The sequence below is a fragment of the Ursus arctos genome, unplaced genomic scaffold, assembly GCF_023065955.2.
Source record: "Ursus arctos isolate Adak ecotype North America unplaced genomic scaffold, UrsArc2.0 scaffold_25, whole genome shotgun sequence".
In the NCBI taxonomy this organism is placed as follows: Eukaryota; Metazoa; Chordata; class Mammalia; order Carnivora; family Ursidae; genus Ursus; species Ursus arctos.
The window spans coordinates 12,236,039-12,261,719 of record NW_026622930.1 but is presented as its reverse complement, the minus strand read 5'-3'; the positions used below and the strand labels follow the sequence as shown (position 1 = coordinate 12,261,719).

General features: G+C 38.3%; 1 protein-coding gene across 2 annotated transcripts in view; it reads right to left on the bottom strand.

Annotated features, from left to right (window-relative positions):
* Positions 1 to 6,201: 6,201 nt before the first annotated feature.
* The window catches only part of PPP4R3A (protein phosphatase 4 regulatory subunit 3A), a 38,314-nt gene continuing 18,834 nt past the window's right edge, over positions 6,202 to 25,681 (bottom strand). Inside the window, exons 4-15 of one of the 2 annotated variants that reach the window (XM_026515443.4) lie at positions 24,259 to 24,876; positions 20,826 to 20,903; positions 20,627 to 20,743; positions 19,907 to 20,062; positions 17,983 to 18,114; positions 17,779 to 17,881; positions 16,376 to 16,534; positions 10,971 to 11,140; positions 10,000 to 10,142; positions 9,130 to 9,320; positions 8,515 to 8,741; positions 6,202 to 7,444 (exon numbers count right to left, since the gene is read on the bottom strand). In XM_026515443.4, the coding sequence (XP_026371228.1) occupies positions 7,334 to 7,444; positions 8,515 to 8,741; positions 9,130 to 9,320; positions 10,000 to 10,142; positions 10,971 to 11,140; positions 16,376 to 16,534; positions 17,779 to 17,881; positions 17,983 to 18,114; positions 19,907 to 20,062; positions 20,627 to 20,743; positions 20,826 to 20,903; positions 24,259 to 24,876 (2,205 nt within the window). In that variant the 3' untranslated portion in view covers positions 6,202 to 7,333. The remainder of the gene's footprint in view (positions 7,445 to 8,514; positions 8,742 to 9,129; positions 9,321 to 9,999; positions 10,143 to 10,970; positions 11,141 to 16,375; positions 16,535 to 17,778; positions 17,882 to 17,982; positions 18,115 to 19,906; positions 20,063 to 20,626; positions 20,744 to 20,825; positions 20,904 to 24,258; positions 24,877 to 25,681) is intronic. The other variant, XM_026515444.4, reaches the window with a different exon arrangement.

The following is a 25,681-nucleotide window of genomic DNA, read 5'->3' as shown; positions in this document are numbered from 1 at the left end:
AGCCAGGTGCTGTGGGGGCTCATCTTCCCAGGGCAGGTCCCCAGGCCGTGGAGCCCAATATGGAGCCTGGACCCCGTGTTCTTCAGGAAGAACCTCTGTGTTTGTGGGGTTGTGGGTCCTGGCCAGACACGTCTCCACCCTGCATCCTGTCGTGACTCTCTGATCTCCTTACTTGGGAGTGGTCTGTCCGCTGCTCTTAGCTCCTCCCCAGCGGCAGTTCTGTGTGCAGCTACAGTTCGGGCTCTGCGGGAAGAGGTGAGCTCTCAGGATCTTCCTGCGCTACCTTGATCCTGAGCCCTAACTTCCCTTTCTGAGTTGGTCGTCAGTGTGCAGAAATGCAACAGGATTTCATCTGTTGATTTTTGTGCCCTGCGTCTTCACTGAATTTACCACTTCTAACAGGTTTTTAGTGGAGCCTTTAGCGTCCTCTCTGTGATATCCTGTCCTCTGCAAATACTGACAGTTTTACTTCCTAAGTGGATGTCATTTATTTTTCTTTTCGCCTAATATTTTTGGCTAGGACTTCCCATGCTATACTGAACAACGGTGGCAAGAGTGGGCATCCTGGTCTTGTCTCTGATCTTAGAGGGAAAGCTTTTAGCTTTTCACCATCGGGCACGATGTCCACTGCGGGCTTGTTATATGCGGCCTTTATTATGCTGAGGTGTCTTCTCTCTAGATCTACCTGTTTTTTTGAGAGTTTTAATCATAATTAGATGAATTTCGCCAAATGCTTTTTCTAGAGCACCCATGGATTTTTATCTTTCATTTTATTGATGTGTCACATTCACATTGATTTGTGGATGCGGAACCATCCCTATATACCTGGAAAAAATCCCAGGTGATCATGGTGTACGATCCTTCTAACGTATTGTTGAACTTGGTTTGATAATGTATTTTGTTGATCATCTTTGTGTCTGTGCTCATCAGGGGTATGAGCTTGTCATTTTCTTGTGGTGTCCTTGTCTGATTTTGGTATCAGGGCAATGCTGGCCTTGTAAAATGAGTTTGGAAGTGTTCCCTCCTCTTCTGATTTGTGAAAGAGTCTGGTAATTGGTATTAATTATTCTTTAAATATTTGGTAGAATTCACCAGTGAGGCCATCTGGTCTTGGACTTTTGTTGGGAAGTTTTTGATTACTGGTCTGTTCAGATTTTTGTCTGTTTCTTCTTGAGTTAATTTCAGTAGTTCGTGTCTTTCAGGAATCTGTCCATTTTATATAAGTTAATTTATTGGTATACAGTTAATCATAATATTCCTTTATAGTTGGGGCACCTGGGTGGCTCATTTGGTTGGGCGTCCAAGTCTTGGTTTTTGGCTCAGGTCATGATCTCACGATCGTGGAATCAAGCCCCGCATCAGGCTCCGTGCTCCGCTCAGTGCAGAGTCTGCTTCAGATTCTTTCTTCCTCGGCCCCTCCCTACTTGCATGCCCACACATCTAAAATTAAAAAAAAAAAAATTCCTGTATAATTATTTTTATTTCTATAAAGTTGGTAACAACGGCCCCAACCAAATGGCTTTCATTTCTGAATTTAATAATTTGAATCCTCTTTTTTTTTTCTTGGTCAAGCTACTGTTTCTGTGAACAGGCGAGTATGTGTGTTTTCCTGCAGTCCGAGTGAGCCACTCCCAGCTGTGACAGTGAGTTCACAGCTGTCCTGTGCTGGTAGGACTACCAGCAGGTTGAGCTGAGGGAGTGGGGGAGGGTGGAGACGGGAGGAACCCCAGACCAAAATGCCACAGACTGTTCACTGTGCCGAGATTTTTTTTTAAAAAGATTTATTTATTTGAAGGGGGAGGTGGCAGAGGGAGAAGGTTGAGGAAGAATCTGAAGCAGGCTCCCCACGGAGCGCAGAGCCTGGCATGGGGCTCAAACCCATGACCCATGAGATCACGACCTGAGCTGAAATCAAGAGTCAGACGCTCAACCAACTGAGCCACCCAGGTGCCCCCTCTTACTGAGATTCTTGAATCAACTTTTTTCAGTTTGTTATATGTCTTTGACTAACTTCCAAAGTCCTGAAATGGTTCATTCTGACAGTTTTGCCCAGTTTTTAAATTGCTTTTTGAGGGAGGATTTGCCAAGCCCCTTACTGTGCCATTCTTGGATGTATAATCTTAACCAGTATATTGTATACCGAGCCCTGCACTGCAGAGATTATGAGTGACTTCTAAAAACAGGCAGTTTTGGGTTGTGAAGGGTTCACACCATAGCCATCTCCTTCTGGGTGTGGACCATGTTAATATAACACATTAGCTACCATCCATTGAGTAGCTGCCACTGGGAGAGTTGCTGTCTCTCTTTCTCTCTCTCTCTCTACACACACATCTATTCTGAAGTCCTTACACTTGTGTTGTGATGTTACTTCCATGAGAGATGGGGAAACCAAGGCTCAAGGAACTTGCCTAAGGTCTTAGTAGCAGAGTGAGAATTCAAACCCAGGCCTTTCTGACTATGCTGTTTCTATAATACTTGGTCTATATTCTCAACTTTTCACCAATTTCTACCAAGAAATCTGCTCTTCGACTCCATCGATCAGTCAGCATGCATGGAGCACAGATTATGAAATTTCCTGAGTACTCCCTCAGCCTCTTTGGTTTATTTCACCCATCCCACCCAACCCCTATTACCTTTCCAGAATAGGCTCTCAGAAAGGCTTCAGTGGGGGCAGGGTGGATTTGGGTGAAACGTTTTCACTCACAGCTGTTCCTCACATTCTTCACCTAAACGTTTTGAAAGCCACCCTACAATCCTAAAAGCTAAATTTTTCCGGGCTCTTAGTGTTTTTGATGGGACTCCCACCTCACAGCACAAACCCGACAGAACCATCTTGGAGGGTATTTAATGAACCGTCTCATTATTTCCTTCTCTTCCTCTTGAGTTGTGCTTTACGGTTTAGGATAAGAAAACCCGAAGTAGCAATTTCTTTATGAATTACAGTAACATTAAAGTCAGGTCAATCTGTTTTCTGCAAGGCAACAAAAACAGATTCTGTGAAAAGATACTTAATGCTGAAGTGAAGTGCTTTAGTTTTGAGTGATTACATTTTCCAGGCTCTTTATCATGCCTGGCAAGTATCAATTGATTCTACACAGGAAATCCCTCTGACCTATTTACTATCTCCGTGTCTACCTGCCTGTCATCTGTATTGTGATACCGCTAGCCGCACGAAGAGAATCACATGCATCTGGGCCCGCTTCTCGGATCTCACATTCCAGGAGATAAACTGAGATGCGAACGTTTAGTAAGAGAGTGAGATTTAATGAACGTCTGATCCCAGCAGCTGAGTGTTCTGTGGAATCGGTAGCTCCTGGCGGGGTCCAGCGCTATGAGGCTACACAGACGATCTATGATCCAAAGGCCCAGTAAGCGGCATAGTTAATGAGGTAAAGGTGCTGGAGCCAGGGAACAGACCAGGAAAGCTTAAATAGAATTTTAGGAGTTGCTGAAATGGCTCTATATGGGGGTAATTCTGTAAACTAAAGTTGCCCCTTGTTGGTATTACTAACCTAAGGCCCAAAGGTACAAAGGACAGGACAAAGGTCCTCAAGCTCTCCCTTTACATCCACAAAGAGGGAATCTTAGAGAGTCAAGAGTTTGACTCATTCTTGACCATAAGGGCATCAGCCAAAACTTTCCCAGTCTGTATATTCTGTGTGCACGTTACTCAGTCTTTTCTTCATTCACCCAGTAAACATTTTGGAGGGCCATCTGTGGGCTGGGTGTCACACTAGCTACTATGGCAACAAAGCTGAAAAGGGCATAAACCTCTTCCTCAAGGAAGAAACAGGGTCAGGGGCACGCTTCCAAACGCTGAAAGATGAATGTACGTTTATCAGCTGGCGAGGCAGGAAGAGCACTCAGAAGGGCACATGACGGGGTGAGGCAGTCTTTAGGGCACAGCGTGCATGACTGGGTCAGGGACAGCAAAGGAAGGTGCCCTAGCTGGAGTTTGGGAAGACGGGCACCCATGGGGAGGCAGTAGAGATTCCCAGCATTTAAGGGGTGAAGAAGGGAGCTATCAGGGGATGGAAAGGCAGTATTTGCTGCTATCCGCGGTCTTCTCCATACCTTGGCCTCTGTAACGCCATGTGCTTTAGGATTTCTTACCTAAGAGGAAACACAAGGACAGAAAAGGGTCCATTCAATGGGTAGGTAGAATGTGATACACCAGAGTATTTTCTTTAAAACAGTGGGAATGTAAGTTAAACCAAAACCCATTTAGCATCATGTTGGAGAAATCTGTATTTCCCGAGTCCACAGAACTTACCTAGGACAGCGAAAAGGTCAAGGAAATTGGTCTCTCCAACCAGGGCTATTTTAAGGACCAAGACCTCCAACTCCAGTAGACATTTATCTATCTGAAGAGAGGCGTTCTACACGCAGTTTCCTTTAGTTATCATTCCCAAGAGCCAAGAGGAAACATTAAAGCCAAAGAGAGGAATCAGTACCACAGGTAGCAGAGCAGACACTGCCCCACTTCTTCATGTTTCCTCAGTGTCATGGCAGACAACAGTCCGTCCCGTAAAAACGTTTTTATAATCCCCTTGTGCTCAAAATGGATGTTAGGGCAGAAAAAGTTAATATAACCTTATATATATTAAGAATTCTGAAGGTCCTGATCTTTCCTTCAAAAGTGATTTTGACCGTGCAGTTTAAACAGTTATTTATGGTAAATACTAGAACTCTGTTGACTTAAGTTTTCGTTTTCCACTTAAAAATATCTTCCAGTTTAAACTGCTTGCTGTTCTAATCTTGCACACTTTATATAAAGATTACTGCTTTAAATCAGTCAAGAACAAAAGGAATGTTCCCCCATTCCATGCCTCTCCTTCATGTCCAAATTCACAAAAATTGACTCCCAGAGAAAATTATGTGCAGGATTTGAGTACAGTCAGGGGGAAAAACTTTAGTCAGGCTTCAATTCTATCCAAACAACAACAACAACAAAAAGCCAGGGTAGCATTTCTGGATAAGACAGGACATCAAGGTGTTTCCTGTAGTTAATTACAAGTCTTTGTCAGAAGTTGTTGGGTAATCAAATGGGAAGTGAATTATTTTCATTTTCAACATTGCAAAATGCAAAAGAACCAATACATATCATTAAAATGGAAAATAACGATTTATAACTGTTCACACCATGATGTTTACATCCGTTACCAAATCAGACAGTATCTGTTCGAGATTCAGACTTCTGAATCAGGTGGATTGTCAATTCCAGTGTCGTCTTTCTAGCAATTTGTTGCTAAGTTCTATGAAATGACAAGCTGTTGTAGACCTAATTTCTGTTAAAGCAACTTGTGTCAATTTTCTGCTTCAGTCACTGTAATCACTAATAGCTAAGAAAATGCAACCGTCTATCAGTGAAGGGGCATCTCTTGTTGAAGGCCAATAGTCAGTACCTTTTTAAAAATATTGGATCAGAATTTATGAAAGCAAGGGATGCCCCTCCCCTCAAGAACCTTCAGCACACCAGGCCAAGTGCTCCGAGAGCCCAGCCAGGAAAGTCAGTATGGTTAAGGCACAAAGGAAGACGTAATATAATTAAACTTAAGATCTTTCTTCTCTTTATTTTCAAGATAACTTGATTAACTTCAATTATTAATAGCCAGAACTTGGGGCTCACAAGCAGCTCTATACTGTAGTAGATACACTTAAACTCTTATAGTTAATTATGCACCTAAAATTTCTGTTAAAAAAATAATCAGCCAACAATAAAACTTGTTTTATGACTACAGCAAGTTATCACTTTCTGGTTTTCTATCCGCTATTCAGTATAACCTTGTTCTTGGTACCACACGTTAAAATGTACGGAGGACTAAGCAAAAGAGAAGACTAGAAGCACACAGTGCTTGTTAGACACTCAGTTAAAATAGATGATACTTAAAATAGTATCCTTTCCTGGGTATGGATTTTTATTCACATTTGCAAACACATTCTTCAGTAAGTTCTAAAAGGTTATAAAAAAAGTGAGGGAATGTGACATTAAAGTATTTTTCATTTCCTTAGAATTTTTAGCACACCTAAGACAATAAAAAGAACCTATTTAAAAACACTGCTGTAACAAGGGACTGGCTGGTGGTCCTCTGGCCAAGTATTTATTTAGGAACCACCACGTACAACTCCAGCTGGTATTCCAAAGGGAGTGGTGAAAGAAAAAGAAAAAAAAAAAGAAACATACAACTAATACAGTTTCTCTTACTCTTCACTTTTCTTTTTATTATTCAAAAGTCAAATGTTATTTTTAAATCATCCAGCCTCAATTTTGATTTAATGTACCGTCATTTTCCCAAGATACGAAATTTCAGAATCTCTTTGGAATACTAATTTCACGTTTCTAGGTTTAACAAAACTGTTGAAATTTTAAATTCCACTCTATTTCCCTGAATTCTCGAGACAGCTGCTGATGTAAATTTTAATATAAAATATTTAGTCACAAAATAGTATTGCTTTTGTATGCACATAGTTGTAAGATTACTTTGTTTTTGTCAATAAAAACTATACCATCTTTCATAAAACTCTAAACAAATTAAGAACTGTGATGTGAACAAAAATTACACATGGTAAAACAGGTACCAGCACGACGTTAGGTTATATTACATCAAAAAAAGTTTTAATGGTCCCAAATATATATACTCAACAACTAAGCATACACTCAGGGGAGAAAAAATCAAAAACAAAATGAAACAAAAAAAATTATGACACAAATGACCACATCTAGAATTCCACTCAATCTTTAATCAAGTAGGGACAAATCCCCACTTTAAAAAAAAATCTGCAGTTTGAAGGGCAAAGGGAACAGATAAAAAAGAGGAAACTTTATATTCGCCCCTCCCCCAAAGAGGTTTTCCAAACCTGTTGTAGCTTGACTAAAATGTTCAGAATGTATGATTTTAAAGGCAGGTCTCTTTATACAAAGAAACTGCTGGCATTCTTAACTACTGAAGAATTACGGCACAAAAGCCTATTCTTCTGAGTCTCAAACATGGTCCGAGAAAGCATACTCTGATTGTAGCAACTGACCAGCCAATCCAGAGTTCCACTTACAAAACCCCTGCCCTGTTGGCTTTTTGTTTCCATTTCCTTCCCTGAGAAAAGGGCAATGTGTGGTCCAAGCTGGAGAGCTCAAAGGCTTAAGTCTTTCCCCTAAATGTAGAGTATCCCCTCCTCCTGCTCCATTGAATTGGCACTTGAAGAGCAGAGTCAAGTGTGCGAGGCTGATCCGGACCAGTCATTCACGAGAGACCGCTGCTCTGTTGTGGATTTTGTAGGGGGGAGGGGTGGAGAACCAGTTTTCTCAACAGGTACTGATCACAGGCAGTTGCCGTTATTACGACTCGAACTTTGCTTTCTTCGCCAATGGTAGCGCGTCGTCCTTGTCTTCATCCTCATCATCATCTTCATCGTCATCGGGGTAATCTACCAGACCCACGAGGCCTCCCTGTTCAGAAAGAACACGTAGCTTTTAAAAAACAAACCTTAACACATAAATACTAGATAAAGGACACAGATTTCCACCACCACCCCCGCCCCCATTATACTAAGTGTGGTTATTTCTGGACGGTGAGATTATATGCAACTGAAAGTCACTGTGTTTTTCCTATATTTTCCGTAACAAAACTTTTAGTTTATATAAATTAAGTGAGCCAGGAGATAAAACCTTTTCAATTTAATAATTACGGTTTCTAAGACTTAACAATGCATTAGCAAAATCTTGAAAACTGCAAAAGATAAACAGACTAATGACTAACAGAAATGAGGGCAGACCAACTACCAGAAGTTAGGAAGGCGATCCTGCCTTTCCTCTCGCCTCTTTTCAGACCCCTGCCGTCTCCAGGCACCGCTGTAGCTCCTCTGTGGGGCGCTGTGGAGAAACTCACCCTGCGGTGCCCTCAGCCTGCCCCTTCATTTGAACACTGATTCATTTCTTAGCCCTCAGGGGTCTCACGCTCATGTCAGAGTAAAAGGAACTGTGCATGGGGCATGACATTCCTGGCTTAGATCGACGCGTCCCAAACGCCAGTCTGTTAACTGCTAGTCCGGGACAGGAGGAGGTAGTGAAAAGAATTGGTTTTTATTCTGAGATTGTCTTGTCCACATTTTTGGTGTTAAAATTGTCATCCTTTCTTATGAAATGTTAATGATGATGGTTAATTCTTTTTTATAAATATTGCTTGACAAAGCAGAGTGTCCAGATACTGACCTTTGCTCCACACCAGCCTTTAGCTGGGTATTAACTGGGAAAGCTGATAGAGTAACTTTAAAATTTCTGTAAATGTTCTGACACAAATCTGAACCTGAGTTCTAAAATGTAGATAACGAAAATAATTCATTCAGCCTTTTGTGTTGGTCATAAAAACCTTTGGGAAATTGCTCAGGTTTTCCATACATTCAGGTAGTGGAGAATTTCTCTCTCTCATTCAGAAACGTTAGATCACTTCCAAAAGACAGTAACCAAATGAAATCTTAGTCACAATTACTGTTGAGACAGGCCTGCAAGTCCGAATGTACCTTGGTAGTAATAGCTGCCGTCTGAGATGTACTTTTAGGGACAGAGCCAGGAGAGCCTGGAGATCCTGGGGATCCCGGGGAGCCTGGTGAACCAGGCAGATTGGTTGCAGGTGACTGGCTGGTGAGAGAAGTCTTGGTTCCACTAGAGAGGGAAAGCTTGAAACTTGGGCTCTGCCGACCAGAAAGATTCGTTTTCAGAAGCACCTCTTTTTCCTCACTTTCTTTTACTAAAAATAAGAATAGTGTCAATAGTTGTCACCCATCCTCCTCTTTTTTTAATCCCCCCAAATGAGGTGGCACTAAACCACACTTAACTAGCTCACTCCCTTGCTAGGGAAAAACACAAGTTCAGTTCACTACTGAGAAGGAATGAGACCTTCAGTATTCAGTGTCCCTCCCCTTCCTGAAATAATGTTATTTCTCCTGGGTCAAGTCAGATTAAGAAAATTTGGTCCATACTTTCACCCACAGCTATTAATTCACATTCTAGAAAGCAACAAAGTCTCTAAAAATCTATGTCATAACAAAGTAGATACTCCTCCTTTTGACAAGTTATACAGAGTAAGCCTAGAGCGGGAAAGCCACCATTTCTCCTTGTCCAGCTTTTCAACATACATTTCTTCCTTTCCATGAATTTACTTATTGGATCCATAATATCATCATCATTTTTAGTTTTGTCAGATGGAGACACGACAGCTTCTCCATCTTCCATGTCATCTTCGTCTGTGTTAAACCACATCTCCTCTTCATCTTCTAGTGTTCTGGCATCTCTTCGGTATCTATGATTCCTCAAAATGGAACGCATACTAGGAATAAAGAAAAGGAAGTAAATAGACTCCAGGCGCCTGGGTGGCTCAGTCAGTTAAGGGTCTGCCTTCGGCTCAGGTCATGATCTCAGGGTGCTGGGACTGAGTCCCACATCAGGCTCCCAGCTCAGCAGGGAGCCTGCTTCTCCCTCACCCCCTCCCCATACTCTAATAGATAAAATCTTAAAAAAGAAAAAAATAAAAAAGTAAAGGGACTCATCCAAAGACTCTTTCAGATAGTCTTCAAGTGGTGCTCCAAATCAGATCCTTTTATACAGAGAGGCTAATGAAGAACCAGTGTCCATAGAACTAGGCACCCCGCCCTACCTAGTGTTACCAGGGGAATCAAACTATTATGGAAACTGTACTATTACAGATCAGTTATTAAACTTGTTAACCTCAGAAACTAACAAGTCCTAATTCGTGGACTTTAAAACATCCTATTTTGATTTTAATCTGGACACATGAAGCCCCACTACCACGTACTGGTTGGGTTTTCTTTCTCATTATCTAGCTTCAAACACCACATACACCTTCGGGAAAACATGCACAGTACCCGTTACAGAAAAGCTACAACCACTGTGCATCCCCTCCCCCAGCCAAGCCAAATATGAAACAAGCAAAGAGAGGGAACCACCATACAACTTGAATGAATAGGCGAAAAAATGTGGTAATTTACCTGTCAAGTTTGGGATTATCTTGCCTTTCTCTTTGTTGTTCAAATCTCAGTTTCAATCCTTTAAATGTCTGTACATAATCTACATCTTCCAGTGCTTTCCAGTAATTTTCAATGACATGAGCAGTTAATGATTTTATATCTTCCTATAGACAAGAATTACAATGAAAAATACAGAAGTTATTTTAGCAAAATAGGCTTTAGGTAATTCATAAACCTGCCCAAAACAGTTTAACTTTGTTAAATTATTAGCCAATCTCAGAGATAACAAAACAATGAAAAAGGGCATAAATGGCTACTCTGTAGTCTCCAATTTTTGTTGTGTCTCAGAATTAACTACGGGTCTTCCTCAAGTAAATGCCCAGGTCGCGCCCCAGATAACTCTTACTCAAGTTGAATGTGGGAGTGAAATCAGCACATCAGGAAAGTGCTAGAGATGGACAGTGGGGAGAGCTGTGCAACAGTGTTAGTGTACTGAACTCCAAGGAACGGTACACTTAAAACGCCAAATTTTATGTGATAAACATTTAACCATAATTTTTTTAAAAAAGCATGCCACAGATAATTCTGACATACACTTGAGGGAAAACCACAAGCCGACTACTATTTAATTTTAGTAAAGAATCGAACTGGTTACAAAATTGTTCTTTAAAAATAGAGGGCAAAGTCCAAAGTCAGAAAACCTCAGTGTTAAAAACAAAATAAAACCACATCAAATACTTTCTATTATCTGTCATTCTGTCCTAAAATGAGCTGAGTGCCATGACAGTGTTAGATCAGTTTTCTTTGAAGCCATCCTATGAAGGATTCACAGCTGCTGAGGGAAGATCATTTTGGTTTTCATTACTTTGAACGGAATTTCTACAAGTTTTTAAAATTTTTCTTCAAATATAATCTCGAATAAGACAAAATACTAATAATGCATATTCAATATTCTCAAACAATTAAAACCAACATTCTAATACAGAACCTACCACTCTAATAAATTCAAACATCTCTATAATGGCAGAGTTCATCAGATTGTAGCGGGATCCATTGTTGAGAAAGGCTTTGACTACTGGTTCAAACAAAAAACTTTTCATTATGTAGCGGTTGTAAAACTCATCTTTTAATCCAATAATTTTTCTCTTAAAACGAAGAGCACCTGAAACACAGAGGCATTATTGTTCAAATTACATACCACACTTCCATATTTTAGACTTATTAAAAAAGACCTGCTTAATAAATATAGTTCTTCGTGCAGTGATATGTTACTGCTTCCAGAAGCATGAACCTAAAGACAAGGACTGCAAAAGGGTTATCAGAAAAATGTACCCTAAAAGTAGTGTATGTCATTATAGAACACAAGTCTTGGACAGCCAGAAAAATTCTGGAATTTACTAACGACCAAAATGTACTCTACATCTAAAATAAAAGCTAAAATAGGGCTAACAAATGAATTAACTTCATACTACTTAAGATGAGAAAACTCTGAATATATCGTTTTACGTACACCTTAAAAACAACAGAAAAACCATTGTTTTCTTAGGGCAATCCACTGTATAATTTGATCATCACTTTTGGACACTCTTTACTATTTGGCTTTAGAGTTCTGAGTTCACTTTACGTTGGCTGGTTTCTGGATGTGTCAGGAGAACTACTCTAAACCCACAGAACTCTGCATGACCCAAAACTTGCCTTCCCATAGTTTAGAGATAAATTTAGAGGATGTTGTGTTTAAAATGTGGTCCTCTATGCTTATTGCAGCGAGTATGCTTTTTAATTTTTTTCCTAATTTTCCTTTTTACAATTAATTAGGCTTTAACTTACAGATTAAAAGGTATATTTACATCTTGAGGTATGGGGAGTTACTTAAGTCACCATTCGTCAAGATCCAAATATACTCAGACAGCTAGACAAAGCCCTCTTTACCTACATGGAGTTTGTCAGTAAGTTAATGCCCCACTTATTGTAAACAGTTCAAAAAAGCATACTCACTTCATGCAGTCACATCGTCTTCGGTTGGCAAGATTAAATATTGTGTTTGTATTTTGGTTTCTTTGGAGATCATGGAAGTGGCTCGTTAAATTGCCAATTTGTTATTAATCAAGTCCTTCATGAGCAGGTAGCCAGGCAACCATGCTGACACGGTTTCTGGGTGGGAAGGCAGAGGAGTAAAGCAGCTCAATGTTTCTTTAGTTGGCAGAAAAGAGGTCCACAAGTGAATGCCCAGTTAGGTACAGTTGGCTATAAACTGCCTTAACAATGCAACTTCTTTAAGAGTGTCTCTTTCTAATGTGACACTCTGGGCAGGGAGTTTCAAAATAATTTATAGAATAGTAATTGCATTTTTTTTTTTAACTACTGAATTATTTCCAAATACATAAGCATGGTGAAATAAGACATTTTAAACAGTAAGAGGCACCTGTGTGTTAAGTCAAAGCCTAACAAGGGTTTATCTTCCCCAAACAATGATTTCAGAGTTTGGTGTTTTGTAATGTCACTTGACAAAGGAACTAGTGAGGCAGTTCCATTTGTTAGAATAAAAATCAGTACTTTAGAGCTCAGGCCAAATGTGAAGTTTTTAGTAATTCATTAGGGCAAGAGCGATTATTTTGAGTTGGTACTCCAACTCTGCAGGCTTCGTGGAGACTTGTGTCCTACCATAACACACACTAGCTGAACCCCGTGGGCTGCATGCAGTTCCCAGGTAAGTGAAAAGAAACTCCCTTCCTAGAATTCACTAAGACCAAGGTATGCAGTGCCACCATTCCCTCAAGAGTAGTTCTGTCCAAAAACTGCTGGTGTAGACAGAGGTGGGGTTCTAACGGTCTTTGTTTTGCTCCTCATTTCAATTTGCCCTGATTTATTTATATCCAGAACTGGGTTATTTCCATTCAAACCCCTCCCCCAAAAGAAAACTGCATCAAGAATAGCCAACCACTACTTGCTGCTGAACAAAAGCTGCTTTCAAAAATTTACCAGCGAGCTCTATGAAGTCGAATCGCTCAAAGGAAATTAGAGAAAGCTTTTGGAATAGGTCACATTGGCAGAACTGCTGGGCTTCCAAAGTAAAGTGCACTCTGCTTCCCTTATCTCTAACCTTCATTAACATGCCAGGAATCTCTGGTGCTTCGTTTCAGTCATCTCTAAAACAAGTAATTCATCTTTATGTTAACACAACATGAGATTTCATGTCACAAAGTTGAGACTTTTTGCCTCCTACGTAACTTGTGATGGCTGAATAAAAGCATCTACAATAAAATTGTGTTTTATTCCTGTCACAGATTTCCATACTTTTAACAAAAGACTAGACAACATGAATCCTGAAAGGCCAAAGAAATGAGACTGGTAAAAGTGGCGTATGTACAGAATCTAACCTTACGAAGACCTAAATTTTGAAAGGACTGCTTGTCTCACCTACACACCTGATTCGTTGTCTTTAAATAGGATAAAAGCATTCTAATAAGCAGCAGATATAAAAAAGGAGAAGTTCCGTAAGTCCCCAAACTGTTTACATTTAACCACTCATTATCTTTTATCTTTACAAGAGGGCATCTAAACTTATGAAACCCTCCCTTAAACACTCTACCTAATACTTTCAGTGTATAATCTTTTTTTTTTTTTTAAGATTTTATTTATTTATTCGACAGAGATAGAGACAGCCAGCGAGAGAGGGCACACAAGCAGGGGGAGTGGGAGAGGAAGAAGCAGGCTCATAGTGGAGGAGCCTGATGTGGGGCTCGATCCCACAACGCCGGGATCACGCCCTGAGCCGAAGGCAGACGCTTAACCGCTGTGCCACCCAGGCGCCCCTCAGTGTATAATCTTAGAAGACTGAAAATATCCTAAACCTCCCACTTAGCTCTTTTAGAAATCCTTGATCAAAAACTCCTACTGTATACTCTTAAAGCCAGTCCTAAAATGCTCATTCCTAATGACTGGCGTCTTCTTCCAGAAACTACTTATGTTCTGAATCTGGGAAGACAGCCACATAGATTCATTTAAGAGTCAGCATTTTTCGAACTGAGTTATTGTTAAACAATAAAACATAACTAAAATTTTGCTAACATGCTTAGTTTCCTACAATATAAACCTTCCTTGTAACGTATCTCTTCATAGTTCTCATTAAACTGAAACTTTCTTTGTAATACTGCAAGCAAAACAATGAGACGACCTGAACCGAGAAAGCCTTTTCCTTTCCTGCACTCCCCCACTGGACTGTGTGGTCCCCTTGCACCAAACCATTCTCACGCTACACTTTTCCCACAGATGTACATCAGCTGTGCCTTCGACCAAGAATGTCACATTCTCCCAGGACCAAGACACAACCCAATTTACCTCCCCTGCGAAATTTTCCTGATTTGACTCATTCATGTAGAATAAAATTTTTCCACTATGCTTTCAAACACACCTCAATATAGTACTTTTGACATTTTGGTTTTTAAATGACTATCTCCTCCTAACTGAACTCAAAACCCCTTGACAGCGGAGTCCAGGTCTTAATGGTCCGCGTTTTCCTTGTAATTTCCAGGTATCCAGCATCTTCATCAAATCTGAGATGCCCCTGATTGCAAAAAACTTTCTCTACTACTAAGAAAATCAAACAGACAGAACTATCAATCACGATGACATGCCATTAATTTTAAGACTCACCTTGATTTGAGAGATGATAAATGTCTAAAATGCAGAGCTTAAAACTGATAAAATATGGTAGGTGTTTAATACATTTATCAAAATAAAACTGATTAACTTATTCATTTAGTTTTTCCATTCTGTCCTAACCTCCCTTTCCCACACTCAAACAAAACTTTCTACGGTAACAAGAAAGAAAGGTCTGTACAAACTCCCTCTCAACTTGGTCGTGGGGCTCTGTTTTGCTGTCGTAGGTACATAAGGAAAATGACTATGAGTTTAAAAGCTCTTCTTTTGCAAATGCTAAGCTCATGGATATTAGTACGGTAGAACCAAAATAATTTATTTTTGCTCTCCTTAGCACTCTAGGTTAATGCCACAAAATGCTACCTGTTACTTTTGGCTGAAAAAGATTTCTAAGGTAACATCAAAGTTCCTGGACAATCAACAGAAAGTAGCTGCACTAAACACCTGAAAAGTTGGAAAACCGTGAATTCATACCGTGAATACATGTACTCTCAGTCATTCCTCCAGTGTGTACATTAGCCAGAAAAACTAAGGCAACTGTAACTGTTACCCTGATAGAAACTGTTTCATGTTTTTAGAAGGATACTTATTTCTAATACTGTTTTAAAGATAAAATATTTTAGAGCAAATCAACATCAGAAACATCCTTATAAACCACGTTTTTATAATTTTAGGATATTTTTAAAAATCCATGAAGTAAAAAATTTGTAAATGAGGTTAAAAAAAATAGCAAAACTGGGTATGTATGTTCAGGCCTCTAATTAGTGAATGACTGTGATGCCGTCAAACCACCACCAAACAACCAAACTTACCTACAGAAACCAAAAGACAGAAGTTACCAGCAGACATATTTTACTGAGCCTCTAAGTCTTGGTCAACTTACCAAGAAAGGCTGGCTGCTGGGATCAAGAATAGTCTTAAATAACCTACTTCCAATTCTGAAACACGCTTTACTTCATAAACTAGGGCCTTAAGAACACAGTTAAAGTTAATTTTTGAAAAATAACATAACCAAGAACAACCTAGTTGTTGCTTTAAGAGCTGACAAACCTTCCCCATAAATATTGTTTACAAGTACACATTTTAGGCTTCATAGGCCGCATATGGCCTCTGCAGTTGCTGTTTTTAAACAACCCTTTAAGAAACCTAAAAACCACTTTTCAGCTTGCAGGTCATGCAAAAGTAGAGCACAGGCTGGATCTGGTCACTTCCGAGGTTTGGCACCCTTGCTCTAAAGTACCTGAGGTAACAATATGTTTTATGTCAAATATTTCTCAGTAACGCCGAGAAAAAATATTTGTGCAATTAACGAATTGACCATCTACAGACACTTGTGCTGGGCCTTCTGTAACTCTGAATGTGTTTTAGCAACTCAGTGCTATTAGCTAAAGGTTTTCCAAATTACAAAAATGTTCTTCATGATTTAATGTAAGTTTCACAAGAATGCCTAACTTGTAATGAGGAAGGCAGTACTAAAAAAATAACTGAGGTAAAATGATCTTAGGTGCCATATTAGTGGAGAAGAATACTTTAACATATTTTGTGGATACACACTAAGCCCTTTGCTGTATATGAAAGAAAGATGCGAATGAGGAAAATTATCTCCAATTGTGGTGAAACTACAGAATTGGTGTAGTTTCCTGTTAGAATCTAGGTGTCCTGAAGTCTGTGATCTTTTCTTCTCCGGCAACACGATAATATATAGATAATAAATAATTCTACCGGAAGCAACACTTACATAATGCCAAGAAAGCATGCTTTGAGGCCATGAGAACCAGCACTCTGCGGAGGATGTCCTTGTTAATAATGTAGTTCTTTATGTGGTAGGTGTGGTGCTCCACACAGAATGTTAACAATTCCAGTACAAGTGCCAGCAACTGCGCAGTCTGAAAATCATCTAAAAACAAAACACAATTATATTTAAGGACTAATATTCTTTTCCTTTCTAACTGTAAGTATCCAAATTCCAACCAAGTAAAATCCTTTCTGTTGACCCAAAATTTTAAAGTTAAGGAAAAGGGAACGAACACTGAATCCCTACCATGTGCCCCGAGAACTGTGCTTTACATTTTCTTAACTCTGATGAATTATTTTCACAAAACCCAAGTCTGAATACGGCAAGAGCTGGGATACAAATCTATTAGCTCTGCTTTATTCCCAAGTGCAAGAATGCTCTACCATGTCTTAACACGGCCCTCATAAGATGTACACACAGCATAGGAGATCCAGAAAGATCCCATCTCGTCTTTGGTGGAATTACTCTCCCTGCTCCTATGATTCCAATGTGTTTTATGGGTCCTTTATTACATAGAATGAATCCACAATGGATTATAATTACTGGCTTACCTTTCTTCCTCACAGCAAGCCTCTGAAAGTATTTTACTCACTTTTTCATTTCCCCCATTTAGCCCCTAAAGATTACAGCACAGTGCCTTCCACACAATGGGTTTTTTTAAATAAATGTTTGAAGACTAAATATATGCCTTTGGAAAGAAGCCTCAAGCTTTACCTAATATGAATGAAGTAGACAGGAAAAATGAATATCACGTGTCTAAGACGTGATTCTAGAATCATAAAAAAAGGGTAAATTTAACATTTACTTTCTAAGTTGTATTTTAAGTTATACTATACTGGTAATTTATACAACAAAATATTCTTGAAATGTCAATAAGGGATTTCCCATCGAAGACCCTAAAACTACTTTCTGAATTTAAACACACTATGCAAGCTAAAGGAATAAAATGCAGAAATAAGAGTAATCCCTTACCTATGAATAATGCTCAATGCAAATAAGAGGCTTAATAGTAAGCAGCTCTGCGCTACAGATCTGAAGTGCAAATTAACCTAAAATGATTTTTTCACAATTACTTCCTTCTATTTATTTAACCTATGTAAATATCAATATTGCTTTAACAGAAGTGTTTTTAAATTCTGAAAGCAACAATCATCTCCTCTTTTACATCTTATTATCACCAGTTACAGCACTTTAAAGAAAGTCTACCTTGAACACTTCTGAAGATATATTATTACGCCTCTGTGTTAACCAAATGGCTTGAACTTTTGAAGACTATTACTCCACATCAACTCTGAGTTTCAGAACTCAAGAACAAAGAACCTTACTACCAACCTGCATTACCTTACCTTTGCTAGGTTTATCTTCTGTGGTATTTGCCAGTAAGGGAGCAGTGAGGACATGCATACAGTGCTTGTAAAAGAAACCCAGAAACTCAGTCTTCTCTGTTTTCTAAGGAATCAAAAACATTTACATGAATTTTAACTGCACTGGCTCCTACCAATAATAAACAACATACTAGTATGAGAAAGAGAAAAATGCCTGTGGCTTACATTGGCAGTAGCTAACATGTTTTCTGGGTCAACTAAAGTTCGAAGCAGGCCCATAAGTTGGACTGCTCCTCCAAGTTCAGGGTCTGTATCACAAATCATATGTTCTATAATGAGGTTGATGAGCAAAATATCCTGGTGAGAAAGTACACACAATAAGGATCACTTATTATGAGAATGGAAAAGCACATACTATGACATGTTACAGCATTACACCTAGCTCTAGCTGTCTCGTTAACTGCACCCAAAATGAAACGACTAACTGCTTTAACAGGATATACGGCAGTGTTTCCCTCAAGTGTGGCACAGGCACATTTACACTAGGTAATGCAGAAAAGAAAGTTTCTTTCTCTATTTTTAAGTCCCTTTGATTAAAGCAAAAATCAACTTTGTTTGGTGCTAATAGAACTTTATACTTCTTGATAACAAAATTTCCCTTCTGAAGAAAGGTAATAGACCTTCAGTTTAATAAAATATTTAGCTAGAATTTACACCACTGTTCCACTTTCACTGCATTTCTATAGATTCCTTCTATTTTTGGCAAATGAGATCTGTATCTATTCCCCATTTATGGAAATGATACAAAGTTTCCATTTAAAGTAAATCTAGTTGGTACCCAAATGTGTGAAATTAGGGGAAACAAGATTATGGTATTTAGATAGCACAGAGAACAAATCTGTTACACAGATCCCAAATGTCACTGAAAATTGATAACTAGTTTTCCTGAGGCTCTATGACTGGTGTTCCTGGCCCAAGGAGTAACTACAAACAGAAGGGGATGCAGTGAGGAAACCTCTGCTCTTGTCTGTGTATGCAGTAGTAGGATGGACCTAAAGATCGAGATTAGGAATCAAGAAGCCTACTGTGTGTGAGAGAAGTAGATCACTGTATGTGCAACTAGCAGGTTTCAGGGCCAAGAACAGCCTTTATTTTAAATTAATACAGGTATTTTGGTTTTCTGGATAAGACTTTTATTAAAGAAAAATGTGACATAATATTGAACAGTTCAAACTGGTACTTCTCTACACTTACCCTGGCAAAAAAAACACAAAAAACAAAAATACAAAAACAAAAAGCACCTTAAATACAGAAGTTACTAGGCGTTCCACTTCCCTTTGACATAACGCATTAAGATTTTTTCCAAAGGTAGAAGTCTATTTTCTCATTTTGTAAAAATACAATAGGAATGGTGCATAGGTTTTTTTTTTCCTAAGAGGATGCCCAACTCCCCTTTTAAGATGCAGTTGAGGGCAAAATATGTCAGTCTATTCTTAAAAGTTACTTGTAAGATTTTGGGGAAAGGAGGGAAAAAAAATCAGGATCATTGGTTTAATGATCTAAAACTAAAACCGAAGAGCACACACATGTGGGGCTGCTGCATATGCCATGTGCCACATACTCCAGGAGCACCCTTCACATGATCAGGACAGACTCCCTCCCTTACTTTAAAACTGATGTGTGTGAGGGAACAAGACAACAGCTTGCTCCTTATGGTTAGTCGGTAAAGAAAGTGCCCTAAATACTTTTCCAAGGGACTGTGCTTCATTTCTTCATTCTTGGTGATTTTTAGAACCTATCCCTAGCAAAGTCAATGTTTTCCTAGGGAAGTTACTTATAATTCCACATACAGAAGAACAATTTATTGATTAAATGATTAAAACGACAACGTAGCACGTGAACGACAGAATTAAGAAACGTGATCGCAGAAACTTAAGAACACGTTTCAGTGGAGCATTAACAAACAAACACCTGTGTAACACACAATTCATAAACGGAGACAGGAGCCAATTTCGGGAAAAATAAGCCATTTGACATTCTGGCTACACTTTCCCCAAATATCAGCTATTTAGATCTTTAAAAATAAATAATAAATACAGTTCTAGCTCCCCATGTACAAATACTTACTGTTAGTGCAAATAATATTTACCTTGTTGGTTATTTTTTGCTCTGTTAACTTCTTACTTACATCATCATTCTGTTGTGCCTCCTGCATGACAAACTCTCGTACCATGGATGGATTATATTCAACCAAGTATGAGAATATATCAGTAGCAGCACTTCGCACCTGTGTATCATCCATGCCCTGCAGATAAAAAGCACTTATTTCTCCTATACTTATAAAAATACAGCTTATAGCTATATAAAATCCAAAATCTACCCAATTAAAAGAAAACACCGAAATAAGAGAGGTCAGGGAAATCTGGCATGTAAAGCTTGTTCTATGGATAAAGTTACTTTCCTTAACATCCCAACAGGCGGCAAAATTAACTATTATTAAAAATACAGAAAATTCCTCTGAATATTCTTTCAGTATCATGTAAGGACTCTGTAATACTAGAATTTTACAGCTTTTTTACTTTATGTAATACACAGCTAATATTAAATATTGGCTATAGTCAAACACTTGCATATTACATAAAAACATATTTTTGTGGATTAAAAATATAATGGTAATAGGGGCACCTGCGTGGCTCATACAGTTAAGCAGCTGCCTTTGGCTCAGGTCACGATCCCAGGGTCCTGCTCAGTGGGGAACCTGCCTTTCCCTCTCTGCCCCTCCCCCCACTTGTGCTTTCTCTCTCAAATAAAATCAATCTTAAAAAATAAAAATATATAATTGTAATTAAATGTAAGGAGAAAAACTTACAAGGATGACTTCTAAAGCTGGTAATATGCCCATATTTGACAAAGTCTTGAAAAAAGCATCTCTGTTTTGAGGTTGTAGCGTTTGGGAAAACGCACAAAATTCTTTTAAAAAGTTAACCTAAAATAAGGAAAAGGACAAGTGAATATAAAAAGATCTGTTGTTTTAGCTTTGTGCCCTTCATAAGTACCAAATTTCTTACCAATTCCTGTCTTTTTTCCTCATCTGTTGCTTCATCTGTTAGTTGTGCAAACAAATCTGTCAGAAATTTTTCATCCTCCTGTTAAATCAAAGGATAAATTGATGCTAATGGTAAGAGTATATTAAAACATAGTTTTCAGATACTGTAAAATATAAACTGCACTAACTGGAAAAAGGAAAGATGGTATTGGCAACAGTATTTTTTAAGAGAAGGAAAAACGAAACTATTAAAGAATAAACTGGAAATTTATACAGAAGATTTTTCTTTACATTTTGGAAAGGCCTTATTTCCTAAGTTTATTTAAGGGCCACACTGTGTCCATTATGCTTTATAGACCATAAGGTCTCTACCACAACTATTCAACTCTGTTATTACAGTAGGAAACATCCACAGACAATATGCAGGTAAGTATGTCTATGTTCAAATAAAACTTTATTTATAAAAACAGATATGGGCCATAGTTTGCAAACCCCTCATTTAGAGAATCTTAAAATCTTACCTTTAGAGGTTAAAGTTCTACCACCTCTCAAATGAAGGTAAAAATTAAGATAAAGCTTTCACGTTGTAAAGATGCAGAAAATGATTCAGTTATTCAAAAAGCTAAATGCAGAGCTTTAAAAGATACACCTATTATCTGACTGATATCCCATCCAGACACACAAAATTTAATACGTATTTTGGAGAAAATTGCTAATGTGGGTAAATCAATACAGAACTTGGAAAGAACCTCAGATGTTATCTTACCTCATTTTATAATTGAGACAGATTAAGAAACTTACCCAAAGACCAACCACAGCAAGTGGCACAGACCTTCCTGATAATCTGTTCAAATTTTTCCCATCACTATTTTTTAACTAAGACAGTGTTATACTTTAATTCCATACTGTCTCAGCTAGTACTAGATTCAGCACTACTTCAGCCCTACAGACATCCCTAAGTCTAAACATATCTACATATGTATAAATGTGTATGTGTGTATGTCATCTCCCACTAGATTATAAACTCCATATTCACTGTGGCACATTCTTAGGAAATCTTTTCTGTGATATTAAATTGGTTATTCCTACTTTTTTCTAAAATGTACAAACAGGCTGTACCTCAAACGGCATGCAATTTCAAGATACATCCCAGATCTAATATATCCCACCAACTGGAAATCAAATGATTGAAAAAGAGTCTCTGAACTGCTGCACTGGGGGGGTACAGAAGTTGAGAGAATTAAGAATGTTTAAAAAAAAAAAACAAGAATGTTTAACAGTATTACATACAGAGCAGTTAATAGTAAAGGGAGGATATGATTGTATACACAAGGGGGGTAAGAACCTGCTTTAAATTATATCTCAATCACCCACTGTCACAAAATGTATAAAATTCTCTTTCCTTCATAGCAGCACTTCGGATGTAAGTACCTGTATCAAGAGAAACAGAACTACAGCAATGGCAGCCAGGATTTTACAAAGCAGCATAATGTAGCGAAACAAAGACTTAACAACTTGAAATTATTCACACTTAATGAATAAAACTGGCATTTCACAGGTATGAAGACCAAGAAAACACCCAAGTGACAAATCCTTGCATAACAAAATGAGAATCATGTGGAGCTAAAGGACCAGACGCACTCAGGACTATCCCAGGAAACCCGGAATCAAAAGTGGACCAGAACAGAGGCTCTATCTACTAGGTAGCCAGTAAAAACGAGATTCTTATCAAAGAATAAAAATTGGTACCAAAACCTTCTCCCTCCTCCATTATCAACACAATATACTGTATAGAGATTACTATTGTCCTTACCAGACTATATTGCCTGTATTGTTTACATGTCTGTCTTAAATGAACGGGAAGCACATCAAATTGGTCAACATGAACCAGAATTATTCCTAGCTCCAGGACAGCAGCGTTGGTAAAACTGATTTTTCTGTTCGAATTCATGTTTTGTTTTTTGGGTTTTTTTGGGAAGATGTCAAAGACAGGACTCTAAAATACAGCAATTTTCTAAAAAGGAATAGCCATACAGATTAAACTTACTGCTTTAATCCTAATGTGCTACAAAGAGCTCTGATGTTTTTTCTGCCTCCTTTAACAAATCCAGGTTTCAAATAATTTTTATTTGTAGATCTGAGGAAAGGTCTTAAGTCTTCCAAGTCATACCATTTATCCGTTATTCTTCCAATATCATGGGCATCAAAGAAATAAAAATCATGGGCACTGTGCAACTCACAAATCTTTACACCACACAAACTTTAAAGTTCTATTTCAGTTAGAACAGACTAATTCCTACACTATGGGGTAATATACTGAGAGGTTCTCTGACTTTGGGGGTGTTACAAATGTAGATTGTCAGCTCTCATAATTTTGATTTCTGTGTTTTGTGCAGAATCCAGGAAACGTTACACTCTAGGCAATTCTGATGCAAGCACCCTAAAACCCAGACCTGAGAGACTGGGCATACTGTAGAAAGAAAATCTGGAGTTTAATACAGTAATTACTAATAGATATTTTTAAACAATGCTCCGGTGCCTGGGTGGCTCAGTCTGTTAAGCGTCCAACTCTTGATTTTGGCTCAGGTCATGATCTCTGGGTTGTGAAATCAAGCCTGCATTGAGCCCCGTGTCGGGCTCTGTGCTGGACATGGAGCCTGCTCAAGATTCTCTCCCTCTGCCCTTCGCCCCACACCTCCACTCACACACCTACATGCTCTTAAAAAAAAAAAAAGAAAATACTCAAGAGTCTTGGATCATGTTCATGCATGATCTTCTTTAATCTTCAGATGACTTTATAGGGTTGATACTAATACCACCATCCTTCAAATCAGGGAACTGAAGCTTTAAGAGGGTAAGAAAGTTGCCAAGTAGCCCATAGCTATTAAGTGACAGGTTGAGCTGTAACTCATATTCACATCCAACTTCCCCATACTTTCATCTGTTACAAAAGCATGCCTTTTGGTAAGGATACCTGCAACTATAATTTGCCAATATCTGCTATATTCTCTTGACCCTAATACTAGGCTTTTAATATATAATGATCTGACAGTGCTACCAATTCCACAGAATTTATTTATTTATATTCTATATTTAATGACATACTTCTTGGCCTCTTCATTTTATCTTTTTTATCTTTCTCTCTGATTCTGTTCTATGCATAACTGAAAATTCTACATTTAATCGTTTTGTTAAGACCATTCATTCCCCTGTAATTTTTTCAAGCTAGACTTCATCACATTTATGTTCCTGGTGTAAACAAAACAACCTTCTGGTCCCATAGTATTAAATACTATAATCTTTTCTAGTACCACCCAAATATATACCTTTAGACAAAAATCAAAATTGGTATTTAAAAGGGACAGGAAATTACTTCTGCTGAATCAATTAACAGTTTAGATGGTATCAATCAAGAAGGTATCTTTGTAAGTAGGGAAAAAAATGATCTAACTCACCTGTAACATACCAACAATTTCTACCTTATTGAAAAAGATAAAGGAGTGAAGTGTTGATAACATATTTTCTTCAAAGACTGAAGGGGTAGGTAGAACCATATCTTGGATATACTGAACTCTGTATGTCTGATGAATTTTTTGTTTCAGCTCAGGATCTGATATGGGAATCACTTCTTTAAACTTGGCTGTTTTTGTTAGAAATTCCCTGTGTTTTCGTGGTTGTGATAAAGCAGGATCATATTCTAAGCATCCAATGACGTCCATTATACATTCCTCAGAGAACATAACTTCGAAAAGAGCAGTTCGATTCAAGAGGAAGATGCCTTTGATAATTTCATACAAGTGGTGCAGTCCTTCAATATTTTCCAAATCCTCACACACATGAAAAAGCTCTAAGAGCTTTTTAATATAACCCTCATTTTCCAGTGCTAGTGCAAGTTTTTCACGACGCAGGGGGGAAGGTAAAGATGATGCCACAAGTTCTGCAATTTCCTCAAGGCGACTTAATTCACAAGACGGCAATTCTAAACCTGGTGATGACATATCATCAAAACGCTCCTCTTCAGATTCATCGACAAGGTCCTGAGTGATGTCCACTGAAGGGTCCTTTCCTTGAACCTATTAAATAAGATTTATGAGAGCTAATAGAATATAACCAAACAAATCTAAATATTCTTAGATGAATACAAGAGATGTTGTAAGAATCCTAGCATCATATTCCAGAATAGCCACCACCAAACCCTTCGAAGTTTTAAGTAAAATTCAAATAAATATCAAACATCATAATGTTGTGATCACAGAAAATACATGTAATTGTAAGCAATGAGGAAAACTGTAACCTCAATTCCAGAAAGCAAGGGCCAAAGAATATGTGCAAACTGGTTCTGGACCAAACTGGGTCACCGATGCGCTGTGAATGCTCGTTGGTGGCCCGAAAATATGAGTAAGAACACTGTGGTAAACAAGTATACTCACACAAAAATGAAACCATATAAAAAGTAACTGCAGCATACATGTAGCAGAGTGTAATACAGTAGATCACCCAAGAATATCTACTAAAAGTAACCAAACCATAGAAGTTTTCCTTTCTAGTCACCCAAACCTGTAGCTTTCATGATCACCCCCAGAAGCCCTGAAAGTTTGTCATAAACCCCAACTTTATGTCAGTATAGGGGCTCTAATGATAAAAACATAACTTAGAAGTTTTCACAAATACATTCTGAGATAAAAGAATATTTTTACCCAAAGTCAAGGACTTATTTTGAAATAAAATGAGCTTTGCTATCTTGGCCCTATAATTTGAGACACCATCACTAAAACAGGCCAAGTTGAACAGTAAAGAAATGGAAAAATTAGACCTTATATGAAATGGCCAAGAAACTTAAATTGCTTATCATGATTAAGAGAGACTGTAAATGGATAC